The sequence below is a fragment of the Xenopus laevis genome, chromosome 3S (genome assembly GCF_017654675.1).
Source record: "Xenopus laevis strain J_2021 chromosome 3S, Xenopus_laevis_v10.1, whole genome shotgun sequence".
Classification (NCBI taxonomy): domain Eukaryota; kingdom Metazoa; phylum Chordata; class Amphibia; order Anura; family Pipidae; genus Xenopus; species Xenopus laevis.
Genome location: NC_054376.1, coordinates 30,518,272 through 30,538,451, shown reverse-complemented (window position 1 = coordinate 30,538,451; position 20,180 = coordinate 30,518,272). Strand labels below are relative to the sequence as shown.

Here is a 20,180-nt window from a genome sequence, read left to right as displayed (position 1 = left end):
AGGAACAGTAAGTAAATAGGATTGCATATTTAAAGCAGATGGGAAATTCCAGTTTACAAAGGCAGAGAGTAGCCTTAAGGTGGCCGTACACTGTACGAGCTGCTCATTTGGCGAAGTTGCCAGAAGAGCGAATCTTTCCCATGACATGCCGCTCTTGGGTGGGCGTTATCCTGGTAATGTTATTGTTTGGCCCTATAATGAAGGGGATATGAAAAGTCAGATTGAAGTCCACATCAATGAGCCAATGCGGTCCTTGATCTGAAAGAAAAATCAAGCGTGCCCAATCGATGATCTGGTTGATTTTTGGCCAGATATTGATCAGGGAGACCTGTCGGAAGGCCCCATACACAGGCAGATAAGCTGCTGAATCAGTCTAAAGAACCTGAATCGGCAGCTTAAATCTGCCCATGTATGGCCTCCTTAACATTGTGCTAGAGACTAAATTACAATTCTTCCTGAGTGGTTCCCCTCATTAGGGTGTATTTAGCTTGGAGGGGTCTTAGATTGCTTTAATAACTAACTGATCATTCTAAGGGCTGATAATAGTATGGTTGGCCATACACCAGGCTGGCCAGTTGCTGCTGGTCTAAAGTAGGGGTCCTCAACCTTTTTTTTACCTGTGAGCAACATTTGGGTGTAAAAGGAGTTGGGAAGCAACATAAGCATGACAAAAGTTCCTGGGGATGCCAAATAAGGGCTGTAATTGGCTATTTGGTAGTCCCTATGTGGACTGGAAGCCCACAGGAGGCTCTGTTTGGCAGTACACCTGGTTTTTATGCCACCAAAACATGCCTCCAAGCCATGAATTCAAAAATACCTGCTTTGGGACCACTGGGAGCAACATGTTGTTCACGAACCACTGGTTGGGTATCACTGGTCTGAAGTTTCATATCTGCAGTAGGGATGAACCGAATCCACTATTTGGAATTCTGCCGAATCCTTTGTCAAAGATTTGGCCGAATACCGAATCAAACGCGATTCCTATTTTGCATATGCAAATTTGAGGCGGAAAAAGGAAATAGTGGTGAAACATTTTTTTACTTCCTTGTTTTCTGGCGAAAAGTCACATGAGTTCCCTTCCTGCCCCTAATTTACATATGCAAATTAATTTAGGCACAAGGATTCGGCCGATTCCAGCTGAAAAAGCCGAACTGCATCCTGGATTCAGTGCATCCCTAATCTGCAGGGAGTGAAGGGGGCTGCAGCTCCTCATACAGCTCCTCAAAACTGATCAGTGATATGCAGGCCCAGACAGTTGGGAAATATGGTTAAAACATGTCCTACTGCCTGACCAAATTTGAGGGCTTGTACTACACCTTCTACCGTTACACATGGCTCCCTTCCACAATAACTTTGCTATGGGAGGATGTACCTAGTTCAGCTAACTGATCATAATGCAATTATAAATGGGCCCAAAATGTAAGTGGGAAGTATGCATGGTGGTGGGGTGTTTATAACTACTGCCTTATGCATTTCTTTCCAGCCAGGGCTGAAGTGTATGTTCTCTATGTGTCTGTGTGGATTTCTTCAGACACTCCAGTTTCTTTCCCACTCCACGTGTGTGATAGGAACAGGAACTGATAACCTCAGTAAAGCACTTCACAATATGTCATTATAATCAGCCGTGTGGGCTTTGGGTGTCTGTATCCTTACACATTTATCATGCAGTAGATAATGGATGATAAGTCAAGCAGATCAATCGGTTCATAGTCATAAATTTGTAAACACAACGACTCGGGACCTTTATCACAGTTCCAGGCATGATGAGGTTCCTACATTCAAGGTTAGTCAGACAAATAGATCTCCATATCATCCTCCTTCAAGGTCAGAGGGAAGGAAAGACTCCTGCTGGGGATTAACTGCACCAGATAACAAAGGCAAGTGTGTAACATACGCTGTAAATGAGCAAACTCATAGACTGTCTCAGTTTACAAATGAAATCTCTATTCACTGTATCCATATATTAGTGGGAGGAGAACAAATAGGCAGTAGACGCCTCGGCATCCCTAAACCACTTGTATACATGTCTGCTTCCATGATCCTCCGATGCTTAAAGGGTTAAAATAAGTTCATGAGAAAGAAAGCCTCAGATATTCCACAATGAAGAAAGGCAGCACTTCGTTAGCATAAGCAGTAGTAATATTTAAGGATAATGTCTGTCAATTGTAGTTAATGAATGTATTTCCTTTTTTTCCCCTTCAATCTGAGAGGGCTTTTTCTTAAAGGGGTACCATTGTGAAAATTAAAATGTGATATAAGCTTCAGCACACTGAAATAAGAAGTTTTCTTAATATAATCAATTAAATATTCTGTACCGTTTCTGAAATAATCAAGTTTAACTTCACTATCCCTCTCTCAGCATCTGTTTCTCTTCATTCTGTCTTCATTCAAGAGTTGGGTGTCGGATATTCAGTGACAGTTAGATCCAATATATCTTATAAGGGGGATTCCTTTTGCCTAGAAGATGTATGAGAGCTCATTCTATTTAAATCACCAGACATCCTGTCTCTCTACATGCAGAATTTGTGCAAAAGGCAATTATTTTGTTAGATTTTGTTTGTACTGGAATCAGTTATTAGAGGGAGATCTAATTCATCTTTTAGGAAAGGAGCCCCCCATATAAGATATATTCGATTTAACAATCAGTGATTATCTGACACCGAACTGCTGCATTAAGTAGAGTCCTGCGCGGGTCAATTTTTTGGAACCTGCAACCCGGACCCGCATTCTTACCCGCTTGGACCCGCTACCCAACCCGCAAGTACCTTATCCGCAACCAGGACCCGCGACCCGCTGACCATCAAGAATCAGGAAGTGCTGTCATTCTAAACTGGAAGTGACATCGGAAGTAGGCGTGATCGGGAGAAAAAGAGTAAAAATCGCTGTTGAGAAGACCTGCGGCACTACCCGCAGAACCTACAACCCGCAAACCCGCAGAACCTGCGACCCACGTCTATACCCGCCCCCGGCACTTCTACACGCAGGGCTGCAGGACTCTAGCATGAAGACAGAATGAAAAGAAACAGATGCTGAGAGAGGGAAGTAGCTAGAAATATTGTACATTATGTTTTGGGCTTCTGTACCAGCCCAAGGCAATCATGGCCCTTTAGCAGTAAAGATCTGTGTCTCCAAAGATGCCCCAGTAGCTCTCCATCTTCTTTTCTGATGATTCACTGCACATGCACTTTGCTGCTGTCACTTACTGAGCTTAGGGACCCACTCACAATATACAGTACACATAGAATAGAAATGTCACAATATAAGGCTGATTAGTAATTAATACAGATAATTACTACATGGCAGCACAGAAACCAGTGCAATTAGCATCAGAATTTAATAATCAGCCCTGTCGCATCAGTTTATATTACAGGCCAACCTCATTTTCTGCTGGATAATTAGTGACGACCCCTAAGCTTAGCTTCTCAACAGCTGCTCAGAGCCCACTGAGCATGTGAGTGTCACAGACACTTTCCAAGATGGTGACCCCCCTGTGACAAGTTTGAAGTCCTGGATCATTGCTGCTATTGACAAGCTGAAACTTTAGGCTGGTGCAATAAGTTTACTATATAAAATCTGGCATTTTTAGCCATATTCATTCTTAGGGTTTAGTTATTTTTTATGGTGTCAAATAAACAGTTTTTATGTGCAACGGAAAGAGTTTTTCACTTCCATTAAAATCCAACAAAAAGGGAAGCAAGCAGACACTGGGGAGTCTGATAAACAGTTCAAATCATCTGCTGACTCAACCGAGAAATGTTACACTGAAACAAAATGTGCCAAACTTTTTGGGGGAAAACAGTAGCAAGTTTTTATAGATTTCCAGTGGGTAGTATTTAGCAACATCAGAGAGGGTGGGCGACCCTTTGAGTAATATCCTCTGGTTCTTTCATTCCTGAATACTTGCTCAGCGCACTGCCTGGACTCATGCACCATAAAACTAACAGCAGATCTGTACTGTAACATAGGTCATTCCCCCCCCCCACCCCTTTTGTTATGTGTTAAAAAAAAATCATAAAAAATAAAGAATTATAAAAAATAAAATAAAAACATAGTTTATTATATATTCACATGATTCCTATATTCCTTTTTTTTTAGTTTCTAAATTATTTTTACTTCCTCTACTGCCTTTTTTCCCATTGTAAAATGCAATCTGTTTGTCAGGGAGTGACTGACCCCAGCAATAAATATCTCTGTTTTGTAAGGCTACAGTTTTACTGTTACTTCCCAGCAGGTCTGGACTGGCAGTCAAAATAGGCCCTGGCATTCCAAGCACACAGAGGCCCAAATTGTCCTCCACCAGCCCACTATTTGTGACTGTCTATGGGACCTTGCAGTAGCCCCTCTGGCATTTGCCAGAACCCACAGATTGCCAGTCCGGGCCTGCTTCCAAGTCATTCCAAGCACTGCCTGGTAGCTAGGGTTAAATGGGACCTCAGCAAACATAGCTGCTGAAATTCCAGACTGGGGAGCTGCTGAACATAGAAGCTATGAAAAATAATAACAAAGACCAATTGCAAAGTTAATGTATGTAAAGTTAATTTAAAGCTGAACTACTCCTCCATTAACTTCAGCCTTTCTTTGAAATAGAAGAATACAGCTGAGCAAAGGTGCCAGTGTTTTTTTCAAGTGACATTGCCTAAATATTGGGGCTTCAGCCTCTTCACGCTGCCATTAACCTCTCCTGTTGTTTCCTTTCCCTCAGCACCATTTTCCTGGTCCTGCTCTTCTCCCAGTATGCAAGGAACGTCAAACTGCCGCTGCCCATCTACAAATCCAAAAAAGGATGGACCGCGTACAAGCTGCAGCTGTTCAAAATGTTCCCCGTGAGTAGCAACATAACCTGCTCCTACTTGTATGTGCAGCTGATAGGGGTATTTATAAAAGGCACATGTTCTGATTATTGTATTCATTTTCTTAATTGCTTCAGTTAATTCATAACGGCACAGTGTAGCCCAGAGAAGCATATAAAAGGGGAACTATCGCAAAAATGGAAATTTAATATAAGCTTCCCCATACTGAAATAAGAAACTTTGTAAATACACTCAATTACATATTCTGTACTGTTTCTGAAATGATCAAGTGTATCTTCACTATTCCTCTCCCAGCATCTGTTTCTCTTCTTTCTGTAGCAAATGGGTGTCAGATATTCATTGACAGTTAGATCCAGGTCCGGTCTGAGAATTAAAATAGGCCCTGGCATTTCAGGAGCACAGAGGCCCAAACAGCCCCCACCAGCCCACTAAATTCTTACTTTCTATGGCACCTTATAGCAGCCCTTCTGGCATTTGCCAGAACCCACAGATTGCCAGTCCGGGCCTGGTTAGATCCAATATATCTTATAGGGGGGCTTCCTTTCCGAACAGATGTATTAGAGCTCACTCAAATAACTGATTCCAGTAAAAACAAAACTTAACAAAATAACTGCACAAATCCTGCATGTAGAGAGACATGATGTCTGGTGATCATCATCATCATCATCATTTATTTATATAGCGCTGTCAAGATACGCAGTGCTTAGATGATTTCCTATACATCTTCTTGGCAAAAGGAGCCCCTCTATAAGATATATTGGATCTAACTGTCAATGGATTTCTGACAATGAATTAAATTGTAATTTTCGCAATAGTTCCCCTTTAAGGGGTACATGTATAGTTTAAATTTACGAACTATAATTTTTCTCTCGTTTACAGATTATTACGGCAATACTTGTGTCCTGGCTCCTCTGCTTCATCTTTACTGTGACAGACGTTTTCCCTCCAGATAGCAGCAAATATGGCTTCCACGCCCGCACTGATGCCAGGCAAGGGATCCTGGCGGTGGCCCCATGGTTTAAGGTTCCCTACCCATGTAAGTATATATATTCCTACCCATGTAAGTATATATATCCCTACCCATGTAAGTATATATATTGCTACCCATGTAAGTATATATATCCCTACCCATGTAAGTATATATATCCCTACCCATGTAAGTATATATATTCCTACCCATGTAAGTATATATATTCCTACCCATGTAAGTATATATATTCCTACCCATGTAAGTATATATATTCCTACCCATGTAAGTATATATATTCCTACCCATGTAAGTATATATATATTTCTGTCTAAAGTCAGGCAGTCTTTCAGCCTCTCCTATAAATGTCTTGTGGTGTTACACAGCCTTCTGTTCTTTTTTTCTCCCTTAATTTTTGTGTTAAAAGAAGAATTTAACGCCTTGCTCTTCCCTTATGCTGTACATATTGCAGTTCATATTATTACTGCTACACTGCTTAACCCAGCTGGTTCATTATCAGTGTTCAGTAGAATTGACAAGGGCCCTACAGCAAAGGGCTTGCAATCTAATGTGAATAAGTGAGACAGAAGTTAGAAAGCTTTGTATATTCGGGCAAGTATATATCGCAGCTCTGTAACTGCAGCGATGTTCCCCTCCATATTCCCCTGAAGCATTACACTGGAGAAACATCCTTTGATGACTATGGGCCCATGCCTCAGGGATTCTTTTTCATCCTTGCTTTGATCCGCAGTAGCCTTGGGCAGTAGCAGGGCATCCATGTTGTATCTTTTAGGCTGTGCCCTCTGTGTACACTGCTCTGACGCACATCTTCTTAACCCTTCGAGGCTAGAGGGCCGGCGAGACGTGCTCCATGCCCTGCTGCTAATGACGTACAATATTGGAGAAGAGGATTGGGGCCTTGGGAAATCACCTTGTACCTTTCCCGTTTCAGTGTTAATGTCTCCCCAAGTGGCGCAGGATTGTCACGCCGCCCTTTCCCTCCATTAGAGCAGTGTACACAGGGAGCTGTTTGTGTTTTGCTAGGACACTCCATTCTAGGAAAAGAATCTCTGTAGGAATCAAGGTAACACTGCACCTTTCCTCAGTGTGTCTGTTTCATAAATTGTCTCTTTTTTTTATTTTTATTTTTTTTAAAGGAGCAGTCCCATACATGACAGATAAACCATGCATTTGCTTAGCCATTATGTGCAATTATATTTAAAATCGAAATTGAGCTCTGCCTCTCACACCCGGTTGAATTCTCCTTTAAAGGATTGCTTGGCGTGTCACAGGGACATATTTATTAAAGGTCGAATTTCGAATTCATGTGAGTTTTTTTAAAACTGTATTAAATTTGAATATACTCGAAATTCGACTGGGGGTTATTTATAAAAAAAATTTAAGCAAATTTTACTGACGCGAATGTGACTAAACTCTCAATTCAAGCTTCTTCTCGAATATCAGGAAGGTTACTAACATGTCTAAATTGACTTATACATGAACTCAGCGGTTTTAAGTGGCAAATAGTTGAATTCGAGGGTCAGAATATGATTAGGGATTCACCAAATCCAGGAATTGGTTCGGGATTCGGCCAGGATTCGGCCATTTTTAGCAGGATTTGGATTCGGCCGAGTCCTTGTGCCTGGCAGAACCGAATCCGAATCCTTGAAAATCATGTGACTTTTCGTCACAAAACATGGAAGTAAAAACATTTTTAGCCACATACTTCGTGCCGATTCTTTCATGAAGGATTCAGGGGTTCGGCCATATCCAAAAAAGTGGATTCTGTGCATCCCTAAATATGATCAATTTCGAATTTGAATTAAAATTCGACTTAAGTTCTGATAATTCACAATGCAAATTTAAGAGTTTTGACCATAAAGAAAATTCTAATTTGAATTTTCAGTTCGACCCTTAAAGGAAAACTATACCCCCCAAACAATGAAGGTCTCTATAAAAAGATATTGCATAAAACAGCTCATATGTAAAATCCTGCTTCATGTAAATAAACCATTTTCATAATAATATACTTTTCTAGTAGTATGTCCCATTGGGTAATCATAAATAGAAAATTGACATTTTAAAAAATAAGGGCCGGCCCCTGGGATCGTAGGATTCACTGTACTCACAAACATACCAACAAACCATACATGTTAGGTCACATGAGCCAATTAACAGACAGACTTGTGTCTTTTGCTTCCACACTTCTTCCTGTTACAGTTAGAGTTGCAGTATTTCTGGTCAGGTGATCTCTGAGACAGCACAAGGACCATCACGAAATGGTGGCTCAAGGCAAGAGATGTAAAAGGGCAATATTTACTTAAATATATATTCCAGTTTGGTAAGATTCTTAAATATGCCACTTAATATGATATGAACTGTTGCTTAAGTGTTCATTTTGGGGGGTATAGTTTTCCTTTAATAAATCTGCCCCTTAGTGACCAGTTAAACCAAATTCTTAGGCAATACCAATGTAATGTATATAATGTATCTTTTTAACTTTTTTCGTTTGCTTCATGAACTTCTGTAATAGAATATCGGTGTAAGTGACAAAGCCCAAAGCTAGAAAAAGATAAAACCCTTTATAGGGAAACTAGATGCCCTAGAAAAAAAATCTCCAGGTGGTAACCCTGCACCACAAGAATAATATACCACAATACTGTATATATATATATATAAATAAATAAACTGGGCTCCTGTTGTTTCAGATGGGACTGCTCCTTTATATACCTATACATTTGATCTCTCTAATGCTTCCCGCTTGACTTTCCCTCTGCAGTTCAATGGGGTCTCCCTACGGTGTCCGCTGCCGGTGTTATTGGAATGCTGAGTGCAGTAGTAGCAAGTATTATAGAATCCATTGGGGATTACTACGCCTGCGCACGCCTGTCCTGTGCTCCCCCTCCTCCAATCCACGCCATCAACAGGTGAAATATCCTCAACTATTACCCGCCCACCATGAAGAAGTTGATGGATCTTATCAGCTTTGCTGTGTACATTAACATGTGCCTGTCCCTTTATATACTCTGTGCTGCTTGTACTGACTACTATTAAAGAATGAAAGATTCCTGCTAGATTCCCACAATGCCTTGCATGTTCTTTTATTGGTAGACTTGGCTGTAGTAGAACTGATTATTGCTACACGGTATTAATGGGGTATGTAATCACGGCGAGCAGCTAAAAGACTAGTATGGGGCAGCAGTTATATTACATTGACATATTATTATTGCAAGTGGTTCTACACCTGATAATTCTGATGTTTTCTGACAGAGGGATTTTTATTGAGGGTCTTTCCTGTGTCCTTGATGGGGTGTTTGGTACTGGAAATGGATCCACCTCATCCAGCCCCAATATTGGTGTGCTTGGCATCACTAAGGTAAGGAGCCATGCATACATTAAGAAAAAAACGTCAAGTGTACAACCACAGATCAGTTCTAACTAGAGTTTGCACTGTAGATGTAGGAAAGCTACAGAAGCAGTTTATTGCTATATTTTATTATTAAAATAGCCACAATAGTGCAAGCTAGAACGCTATATTTATTCTGCAGAATGCTTAACCATACCTGAGTAAACAGCTCTAGACGCTCTCTCTGTTTGTCTTAGGATATCAGCTGCCATATTAGCTTGGTGTGACATCACTTCCTTCCTGAGTCTCTCCCTGCTCACTCATAGCTCTGGGCTCAGATTACAGCAGGGAGGGAGAGAGGAGCAAACTGAGCATGCTCAAGCCCGTGCTCAGGAGGTTTATGCTAAAAACAGGAAGTCTGATACAGAAGCCCATATGTACAAATAGAATGACAGAAATGCTGTGTTTCTTTTGACAGAGCAGCAATATTCTGGTGTATTTATATATACCTTTCTGATAAAGCTAACTTAATTTTAGCCATTCTATCTCCTTTAAAGTGTATTTTTCATGTCACATGTTCTTGTTCTTGGACACATATCAGTCTGGATCCCATTACTGAACTGAAAGTAAGTTCTCATTGCCATCTAGTGGCAGTCGATTTGGTTGCAACCAGAAAAGAGCAGATATTGCAGGTGCAACTAAGTACAGTGCCCAATGTTTCATATATAATCTGTTTCTCTCTAATAATGTAATGCTTTGCATCTGTTAACCAGTCATAAATGTATTATAAATCACAAAATTGTTTCAATAATCTTTTTTGTCTCAATTGTACCCTAACCCTTTAGTTTGTAAACAACTCCTATTGTATTTGGTTAATCCTTGTTTGTTATTTACTGTTTGTTGCCTGTTTATTTTCTAATGTAAAGCTCTGCGTAACTTGGCGCTATATAAATAAATGATGATGTTGTTGTTGGAATAAATCCTTAATCTGTGGTAATGTGAATGGGATTCTTTATATACCTGGAAAAGTTTGCAAATCTAGCAATGTTGCCACAAAAAAGAGCCCCAAACAGTAACTTTAGGGGTCAGATGGTAATCCCTGTAACCAGCAACTAATTACAACACATAGTAAAGCTGAAGGAGCTGTAGCTCCAGTTCTACAACAGTGAATAAGTGTTCTCCTGCTGTCCGGAACATATTGTACCTGAAAAGTAAACAAGCCATGTCCCCTATCCTTAATGGATGCCGTCTAAATCTTGTATATTAGTGTTATGGAACAACACAGTACTGATAGTGAAGTACAGGGATCAGTTATCCGGAAACCCGTAAATCTCCAATATAGGGAATGGCTGTCTCCCATAGACTCCATTTCATCCAAATAATCCAAATTTTTAAAAATGACTTCCTTTTTTTTTCCTCTAATAATAAAACCAGACCTTTTACTTTATCCCAAGATATAATTAATCTTTATTAGAAGCAAAACCAGCCTATTGGGTTTATTTAATGTTTACCTTCTAGTAGACTTAAGGTAGGAAGATCTAAATTGAGGAAAGATCTGTTATCCACAGGTCCCAAGCATTCTGGGTAAAGGTCCCATAACTGTACTCAAAAGGCAGTCGGTGTTGCTTGCACTTTCATGCTGCAGTCTGGCAGTACTGCTGCAAGTGTCAGATCCTTTTGTAGATAAGGACAGTCTGAGTGCTTGGCCAACTTCCATTCAAGCTAATATTTTTAACTTTAGAGTGAAGGTCGGTGACTCTGTAACATGTTACATTATTGTATATAGAGCTAGGTGTCTGCCTTTCCATTCCCACTACTGTTCTTGCTTATTTGCTGTGTAATGTTGCAGGTTGCCAGTCGGAGAGTTATCCAGTATGGTGCTGCCTTCATGCTGCTGTTGGGGATGATTGGAAAATTCAGCGCCCTCTTTGCTTCTCTCCCTGATCCTGTTCTTGGGGCTCTGTTCTGCACCCTTTTTGGTAAGCTGAAACTGGTGGAGTCCTGCTCTATGCACATTATTTCATTGCAAAAGCTGGACATACAACTAAAGGGTCACCAGATGAGTGAACCTTTCCCTAATATGCCCACCTTTCCCTAATGTGACCACCTAAGTCAGCAGCTTTTAATAAGCCAGAGTTTGGCCATCTTAAAGGGATGCTGTCATGGGATCAGTTAATAGTGCTGCTCTAGCAAAATTCTGCACTGAAATCCGTTTTTGAAAACAGATGGTTTTATATTTATTTTTGAAATTTGACATGGGGCTAGACATAGTGTCAGTTTCCTAGCTGACTCCAGTCATGTGACTTGAGCTCTGATAAACTTTAGTCACTCTTTACTGTTGTACTGCAAGTTGGAGTGATATCACCCCCTCCCAGCAGCCTAACAACAGAACAATGGGAAGGTAACCAGATAACCGCTCCCTAACACAAGATAACGGCTGCCCGGTAGATCTAAGAACAGCACTCAATAGTAAAATCCAGGTCCCACTGTGTCAGATTCAGTTACATTGAGTAGGAGAAACAACAGCCTGCCAGGAAGCAGTTCCATCCTAAAGTGCTGGCTCTTTCTGAAATGACCAGGCAAAATGACTTGAGATGCACCTACCCACCAATATTACAACTACGGTAAAAAAAAATACACTTGCTGGTTCAGGAATAAAATGATATATTGTAGAGTGAATTATTTGTAAACAGTGTAATTTAAAAATAAAAAAATACATCATAAAAATCAGGACAGAATCCCTTTAATACAGAGCATGCTATATATTTGCTGGGCCTTTCTCACCAGTGATTCTGGTTCGCTGAGTAAGACAAGTTCTTTTTACAATTTAGTGTTTTGCCTAAGATGTTGGCCAGCTATTCCAGGTTTTATGCAACTCCCTTTCACCTGCTGCCATTATTACATTGTGAAGCATAAGTTGCCAGGCTCATGAGTTTCATCTGTTTCAGGAATGATCACTGCCGTGGGGCTCTCCAACCTCCAGTTTGTGGATCTCAACTCATCCCGAAACCTCTTTGTCCTAGGATTCTCTATCTTCTTTGGGCTCATGCTTCCCAGTTATCTAAAACAGAATCCATTGGTCACAGGTAAGTGCACAGTCTAGAGACAATCCAACAGTAAATCCCCCCCGTCTGATTTATGATTGGAGAAGGAATGGCAGAAGCTGTATAGGAGTTTGACATACTCCATTCTTCCTTTTTGCCTTTCAGGTATAGTAGGGATTGATCAAATTCTAAATGTACTTTTGACGACAGCCATGTTTGTCGGAGGTTGTACGGCTTTTATTTTGGACAATACTATTCCAGGTAAGGTGCAATGGAGAAATATGTTTTAGGTGCATTTTGTTAACGTGAAAGGCTTGAGATCTTATGCTGAATCCTTTGCTTACCCAGGCACACCTGAGGAAAGAGGAATCCGCAAGTGGAAGAAGGGCGTGGGCAAAGGCTCAGCCATTGAAGGACTGGAGTCTTACGACCTGCCATTTGGAATGAGCTTTCTGCGGAGATACAAGTGTTTCAGTTACCTTCCCATTAGCCCCACATTTGCCGGCTACCAATGGAAGGCTCTGAGGAAATGCAGTAATAGAGCTGAGGAGGAACCTGAGCCAGCGGTATAACCCTGGCCCCCGGTTTGCTCTCATTGTGCAGTGTACAGTCTTTGCAAAATTTTACCAGGTTTACCAAGCCTTGAACCAGATGTGTTTTTTGTATATTTACATATAATTCCAGGGCAGAGACCCAGGGTGCAGTATGGGCTTTATTAACACTTTCTTCTTTATATATATATATATATATATATGTTGTTCTGCTAATGCAGTAAGTTTATTAATTAACTGATTGTCCTTGTCTTTACCCTTTTCAGTCCCATTCTGCTGAACACTGTATATTTTTTTTCCACCTTCCTTCTCTGGCTCAGAATGGTGGGCTCCTAAATTGTCTAAGGGTTTATCTGAAGACTGACTGTTTAAATGGGTATTCATGCCCATCCAAGGGTACTCAGTTGCCCTCTGTCTCAGCTCGGGAATAGTTAACTTATTGCAGTCCTGTCTTCTATTATTTATGCCCCACCTCCCCACAATTATGTGGGCTCTTGTGGAAACAGCACCTTCCTTCTATCCCTCTGAATTTATATAGAAACTGTAAATCAATTTCCCCCTTTTCTGAAAGACATGTGGTAGTTTTGAATGCCATGATGCTGTGTGGGCAAACCATAGTGGGCAATGTTGGTAACAAAACAGGAAGTGATAATCTGAGAAAAGTTAGTCCTCATTTTTTTTTGTGGTGTTCAGGAACAACTTCCTTCCAACCGAGAACTGGAATTACCTACTGGTTGATAGGTTAAAGATCCTAGTAACCAGAAAGAGGAATAGAGACAAGGGTGGATTTTTATTTATAAGTATTTATTGATTACCCTTCCATGGCCCCCCTCGCCTGCCATTTTCCCAGCATTCTGAAAATAAAAAATGTGCTCTAATATGAAACCACGTCCAATGAAAACCAGTTGCTTTTTTTTCAGATAAACACTTTCTGATTCTTTTTCATTTGAATTTATTTCTTCAGAATCCAAGACCTCATTATTTGAAGTGTTTGTAGAAGGGTATGTAAGGCCGCTTACTTATTGCTCAGCAGAATCCCACAGGTCAGGCTGGTGCTTTGTCTTGGGAGGAATCAACCCAGACACAGAGCTGGAAGGCACTGCAGCTTTAGCTTTATTGGATTCCCATTTGCACACACACACACACACACACACACACACACACACATATTTGTTCCATATCTCTGCATCAGATAAGGGGGAACCAAATTGACTCAACGTAGTTTCTTTGTTGGCATTGCCAAATCAGTGGGAAAGTATAGTTATAATACCAGTTGTCCCTGTATAAAACCATGCTGCAAGTACAGCAATATTTGGAATTGTATATAGGATCACATTTGATAAGTAAAGAAAATGTCATTGCATTCATCACTTTCTGTTCTGCAGAACAATAAGCTGCGCCTCCCCTTTATTATAATAAACTGTAAGGGCATTGCTATGAGGTAAAGATACCAGACTATTCCCATCTCAGCCAGTTAAATATTCATTTCAGAATTCTAAGAGTAATTATATTCACAATAAAATATTTCAGCCAGTGACATTGCAGCTGTATGTACTTCCCAGAATCCTCAGCAGGCAGTAGTCCCCCCAGTTGTGACATTTCTATCCTGCTTTATATTAGCTTATTCAGGATAATGCAGGCTCTTGACTTCATTCGTATGTGTATATTAGCTTGCCTGGGGCTTGCACACTCTGGATACTAACAAATACCAAAACCTAAACTTGCTCAATGGGAATGAAATTAATTGAATACTAACAGACCAAAATTCCCTTCATTTAAGCTATTTTTATTGTGGACTGCTTTGTCTACTCAATTGGGAACTTTGACACAAGGCGCATGGATACATCTATTAGTAGCCTCTAAAGCTGGCCATAGACGCAAAGATCTGATCGTACGAATCGAGGATTCGTACGATTTTCGGAACGTGTGTGGATAGTCCCGAAATTTTTCGTCCGGCGGAGATCGGTCGTTTGTTCGATCAGACAGGTTAGAAAATTTCTGTCGGCTGCCGATAATATCTCTGCGTGTATTGCCGATCGGACGATTTTCAGTGGGAGACTGTCACTAGCTTTGGTTGGACATAGATATCGTACGATTTCTGTCAGGCGTAGAACATTGCTGATCTGTTCTTTTACTACTTTATTTGATCTGACTGGTAAGACTTTGATCTGAATGGTTAGTGGCGGGTCGGGAGATGGGAAAGTCTGATCGTACGATGATTTGTATGATCGGATCTTTGCATCTATGGCCAGCTTAACTGAATGACCCAATTAGGAGATATCTGTATCCACATGTATAGGTATGACCATCCACAATTGTCTATAGTAGCAGTGGAATAATAGTCTCTGGGAAGGGAGTGTGACTGTGGGATAGCAGGTATAGTAGGGAGAGATGGTGTCTATAGTAGCAGTGGAATAATAGTCTCTGGGAAGGGAGTGTGACTGTGGGATAGCAGGTATAGTAGGGAGAGATGGTGCCTATAGTAACAGTGGGATAATAGTCTCTGGGAAGGGAGTGTGGCTGTGGGATAGCAGGTATAGTAGGGAGAGATGGTGCCTATAGTAACAGTGGGATAATAGTCTCTGGGAAGGGAGTGTGACTGTGGGATAGCAGGTATAGTAGGGAGAGATGGGGTCTATAGTAACAGTGGGATAATAGTCTCTGGGAAGGGAGTGTGACTGTGGGATAGCAGGTATAGTAGGGAGAGATGGGGTCTATAGTAACAGTGGATAATAGTCTCTGGGAAGGGAGTGTGGCTGTGGGATAGCAGGTATAGTAGGGAGAGATGGTGCCTATAGTAACAGTGGGATAATAGTCTCTGGGAAGGGACTGTGGGATAGCAGGTATAGTAGGGAGAGATGGTGCCTATAGTAACAGTGGATAATAGTCTCTGGGAAGGGAGTGTGACTGTGGGATAGCAGATATAGTAGGGAGAGATGGTGTCTATAGTAGCAATGGGATAATAGTCTCTGGGAAGGGACTTTGTGAAACAACTGTTCCAAGCAGTTGCCTAACCTGCAGACTTTAATTGTTGTTGAAGTGTAACTCCCAGTGCTCACTGACAGATGGAGGCTGGACAGTTTTATCAGGCCTAATGTATGGTGTGCATTTGCATTCTGTTCCATTGCAGCAGGTAGCCAATACATTTCCCAGGACTTGTACTGAAACGGTGGTGTTCAGCAGCTGAGGATCATGGGAATTGCAGCTAGGTTGGATGAGTAGTTCATGTTGGAAGTGCAGTTCCAGTTGAGAGGAGCAGCTTGGCAATATGGATCAGGATCTCTGACTGAGTTTGAGGGAAAGGAGAAAAGTGCCAGTGTCAGTTTTTTTGCTTTAGTTTACACATATCTCCGTATTTTCATAAAAGTAAATAATAAATAAAAAAACATTTCACATCCCCATTAGGGGTGGAGAGAAACTTGATATTCTCATGACAGTGTCATGTGTGACTATAATTCTACTGTGTATGTGTACATGTACAAAATATACATATATATATATATATATCTATAGTTGTGTATAGAGTGTAGTAACCCTGACATACCCTCAGTGGAAAGCATTTGTACTCTGCTCCAGTGCTACAGCCATTACTGGCCAGATACACTATCCTTTGGCTTCAGCTGGCCACAGTTCTTGAGCAACATCAGTTGGGCCCAGATTATTGACATTGTAGCTAAAGCCGTGCCACAGACTATAGGCAGCAATCTAGGGGGTGCCAGCAGATAAAATGCCACCTTGAGCATCATTCTTTACATTCAGGACTTGCCTGTGATTGGCTGCTGGTGAGACGCACATCTTTTATTCTGTCTTAGGGAGCAGTAGCCCATAGAACAGTGACTGGTGTGTGTGTGATTAGGAAGTCGCAAGCATTTATACTCATGTATTAGAGCTCACTTAAATAACTGATTCCAGTACAAACAAAATCTAACAAAATAACGGCCTTTTGCACAAATTCTGCATGTAGAGAGACATGATGTCTGGTGATGAGTGAGCTCTAATACATCTTCTAGGCAAAAGGAGCCCCCTATAAGATATATTGGATCTAACTGTCAATGAATATCCGACACCCAACTTCTGCAGGAAGACAGAATGAAGAGAAGCAGATGCTGAGAGAGGGACAGTGAAGATGAACTTGATTATTTCAGAAACAGTTCAGAATATTTCATTGTTTGTATATAGATATATATTTCAGTGTGCTGAAGCTTATATTCAATTTTCATTTTCACGATAGTTCCCCTTTTTAAGCAGGATTGTGTGTACGAGGCCACAACCAAGAGTGCAGCCTACATCAAATGATATTCTGTGTCCCAGCCACGGGAGAGCAGCAATTCCTGCCATCAACTGAACCAGTTACTACTCGTTTATGACTTGTAAATGGCACTCAGCACAAATGGCAGTTTCTTTAGTCATTTCCAGTAAGGACCATGGGCATTTTAATATTGATGCCATGAATCACTTCCAATTCACCAGAGTGGAAAGCATCATGAGCGCAGCCCCGAGATCCTCATTCACAGCTGAGAGCAACTGTCATTTTTATGCCCGCCTGTGCCATAGACTTGAAGTGACAGCTAAATTCATTGGTGCATGTATTAGATTCCTTCCTCAGACTCTGCAAGAGCCATGTTGTGTACAGGAGAAGGGTCGGCATACTCAGTATTAATATGATAAGCTGCACATATGTAGTGACTCTATTCCCACATCCCATAATGCTAAAGCACTGCCCCCATCTGTATGGAAGTATCAGAGATCAAATGTTACAGCACAGCATCTGTTTTTATGTCACTGTTTATGCAATGATGTCATGGGGGAGTTGATGATGTCACAGTACAGAGCATCAAATGATTCATTCATTGCCAAAATCAGGAGATGACTGAATAAACCTTTACAAATCGAAGCTTTTTTTTAACCATTTCATAACATTCCTCTCCCTTTCTTCCTCCTATTGTCAGAGTTTGAAGTGATCACAACTGACACAAAACAGTCAAAATGTTTCCTTGTGCTCGACCGATGTATCTCGCAAACGGACGCTTTACGTAGTCTTTATATAACGAAGCTGCTTTTTTTGTACCCGACTGCGGGAAGGAAAATCTTGCGATTTTATAGCCTTCCTGGAGTTCAGGGGTTAATGGCTGGACAATTTTTTGCTTGTTAAATACAACGTTTATTATGGGTTTTTTTTGCTGTTGTCGTTTTTATCTGAGATGTAATTTGTTACAATTTTTTTTTAATTTGTGTTTTTTTTTTTCCTGACAGCTTTCATTCATCGTTTAAATATATTTAAAAAAAAAGAGAGATGTAATATTGGACCAGATGTGAATAATAGTAGAAGATAAAACCTATTTTATTCTGTATTTTTAAAGCTGTTAAATATAATAAAATTGATACACCTGCAGAATATGCCTGGGCTGTTTTTGGATTGAGAAGTAAATATTGGTACTAAATATACCAGATTTATTTATTTATTTTGTGCAGAGTGAAAGCGAGAGAGAGACCGCCCGTGAGGAGCTCAGAGGTGGCACTTAGGCTTACACTGGGATTCAAAACAAGCATTACACAGAAGCTCAAACAGCCCCCCCCCCCCAAGCCAACTGACTGTCTATGGAATCTTTTCTTATTACTGGCAATTAAATTCTAGCATCCCTAAGCCTTCACCCATGCTTAAAGGAGAACTAAAGCCTATATTTTATATATTGAAGGTTCAGAAGCCCTATAACAGTAATGATCCCGGGCCTACAAAGATGTGCACAAGTGCTTACCCATTTTGGATCTTGTTAGGAGTGTCAGTGACTTTGCACATGCTCTGTGTGCTCTGGGCAGCTGCTTAGAAGCTAAGCTTAGGGGTTGTCGCAATCATCAAGCAGAAAATGAGGTTCATCTGTCAAAGAAGCTGATGCTGCAGGGCTGATTATTAAAGGGGAACTATCGCGAAAAATTTAATATAAGCTTCCGCATACTGAAATAAGAAGTTTTCTTAATATAATCAATTAAACATTCTGCAGTGTTTCTGAAATAATCAAGTTTATCTTCACTATCTCTCTCAGCATCTGTTTCTCTTCATTCTGTCTTCATTCAGGAGTTGGGTGTCAGATGAGCGATCCAATATATCTTATAGGGAGGCTCCATTTGCCGAGAAGCTGTATTAGAGCTCATTCTATTAAAATCACCAGACATTATGGGGCAAATTCAGTAAGATTCGTAGTTGCGCCAGCGTCCGCTTTGCCGCACTTGGCCAGGCGTATTTTCGCCAGCGCTACGCAAATTCACTTAAATCCGAAGTTGCGCTCAGGGGAAGCGTAAGGTTGCGAAGTTGCGCTAGCGTTAATTCGCCAATCAAAGCGAAGTTACTCTAGTGATGCTTAATTTGCATACGGCACAAAATTGAAGTTACAATGGAGGTATATGTAGCAGCACTACACAAGCCTGGGAAACCTTCAAAACAGCAAATAGAATTATTATTTTGCCCTACACATGAGCCCACTGTATAGTTAAGGTGCCATGAGTTAGGAAATGTAGGGGGGGAAAGAGGGTAGCCCCAAAAAAAATTTCCATCTTTTTCAGCCTATCACCCATAAAAAAAAGAAAAAACGCCAAAGTTTTTGGGACTTAGAAAATTGTTTTACTTTTTTTGAAGCAATCCCTAGCTACTCTATTGTACTTCGCCTGGTCTGAGGTGGCTAAGGAAGTCTGGCGTAAAAGGTAGCGTTCAGAAAAATGCGCCGTCAGTGAATTTGCGTAGTTACGTCCGTTGCGCAAAATCACCAGGCGTAAGGGTGCGAAGTATCACTAGCGAATTTACGCCAGCGTCCGTTAGTGGATTGGCAAATTAATGAAAATGCGCTACGCTAGTGAATTAACGCTAGCGTTAGGCGATTCGTCCTTTAGTGAATTTGCCCCTATGTCTCTCTACATGCAGGATTTGTGCAAAAGGCAGTTATTTTGTTTGTACTGGAATCAGTTATTTGAGAAGCCCCCCTATAAGATATATTGGATCGTTCACCCAATTGCTGAATGAAGACAGAATGAAGAGAAACAGATGCTGAGAGAGGGATAGTGAAGTTAAACTTGATTATTTCATAAATGGTACAACATTTTTAATTGATTGTATTTAGAAAACTTCTTATTTCAGTATGCAAAAGCTTATTTTTTAATTTTCACAACCGCTCCCCCTTTAAATTCTGATACCAGTTGCACTTTTTGTGTCGTGAATTTGAATTCATGAGTAATCAGCCTGTTATAGTGACTTGCATTCTACAGATCCAGCATATTATAAGTGGATCCCTGAGCTCAGGTGAGTGACAACAGCCCAGAGCATATACTGGGAATCAGTAGATGGAGCTACTGGGGTGGCATCTTTAGAGGCACAGATGGAGGCCTCTGATCTGTGTTTTATTGTTCATCTTTATTACTGCAAAGACACACAGGGCTACTACTTGTAGCACAAATCAAAACACCCACTGCATC

At 40.8% G+C, this 20,180-nt stretch overlaps 1 protein-coding gene across 4 annotated transcripts in view; it reads left to right on the top strand.

The window, feature by feature from the left end:
• Nucleotides 1–13,707, top strand: part of slc23a2.S (solute carrier family 23 (ascorbic acid transporter), member 2 S homeolog) — a 68,696-nt gene extending 54,989 nt beyond the window's left edge. For all 4 annotated transcript variants that reach the window (XM_018255162.2, XM_041588153.1, XM_041588152.1 and 1 more), the window contains exons 9-16: nucleotides 4,703–4,823; nucleotides 5,691–5,847; nucleotides 8,558–8,705; nucleotides 9,049–9,154; nucleotides 10,974–11,103; nucleotides 12,073–12,210; nucleotides 12,334–12,429; nucleotides 12,517–13,707. In XM_018255162.2, the coding sequence (XP_018110651.1) occupies nucleotides 4,703–4,823; nucleotides 5,691–5,847; nucleotides 8,558–8,705; nucleotides 9,049–9,154; nucleotides 10,974–11,103; nucleotides 12,073–12,210; nucleotides 12,334–12,429; nucleotides 12,517–12,740 (1,120 nt within the window). In that variant the 3' untranslated portion in view covers nucleotides 12,741–13,707. The remainder of the gene's footprint in view (nucleotides 1–4,702; nucleotides 4,824–5,690; nucleotides 5,848–8,557; nucleotides 8,706–9,048; nucleotides 9,155–10,973; nucleotides 11,104–12,072; nucleotides 12,211–12,333; nucleotides 12,430–12,516) is intronic.
• The last annotated feature ends 6,473 nt before the right edge of the window (nucleotides 13,708–20,180 follow it).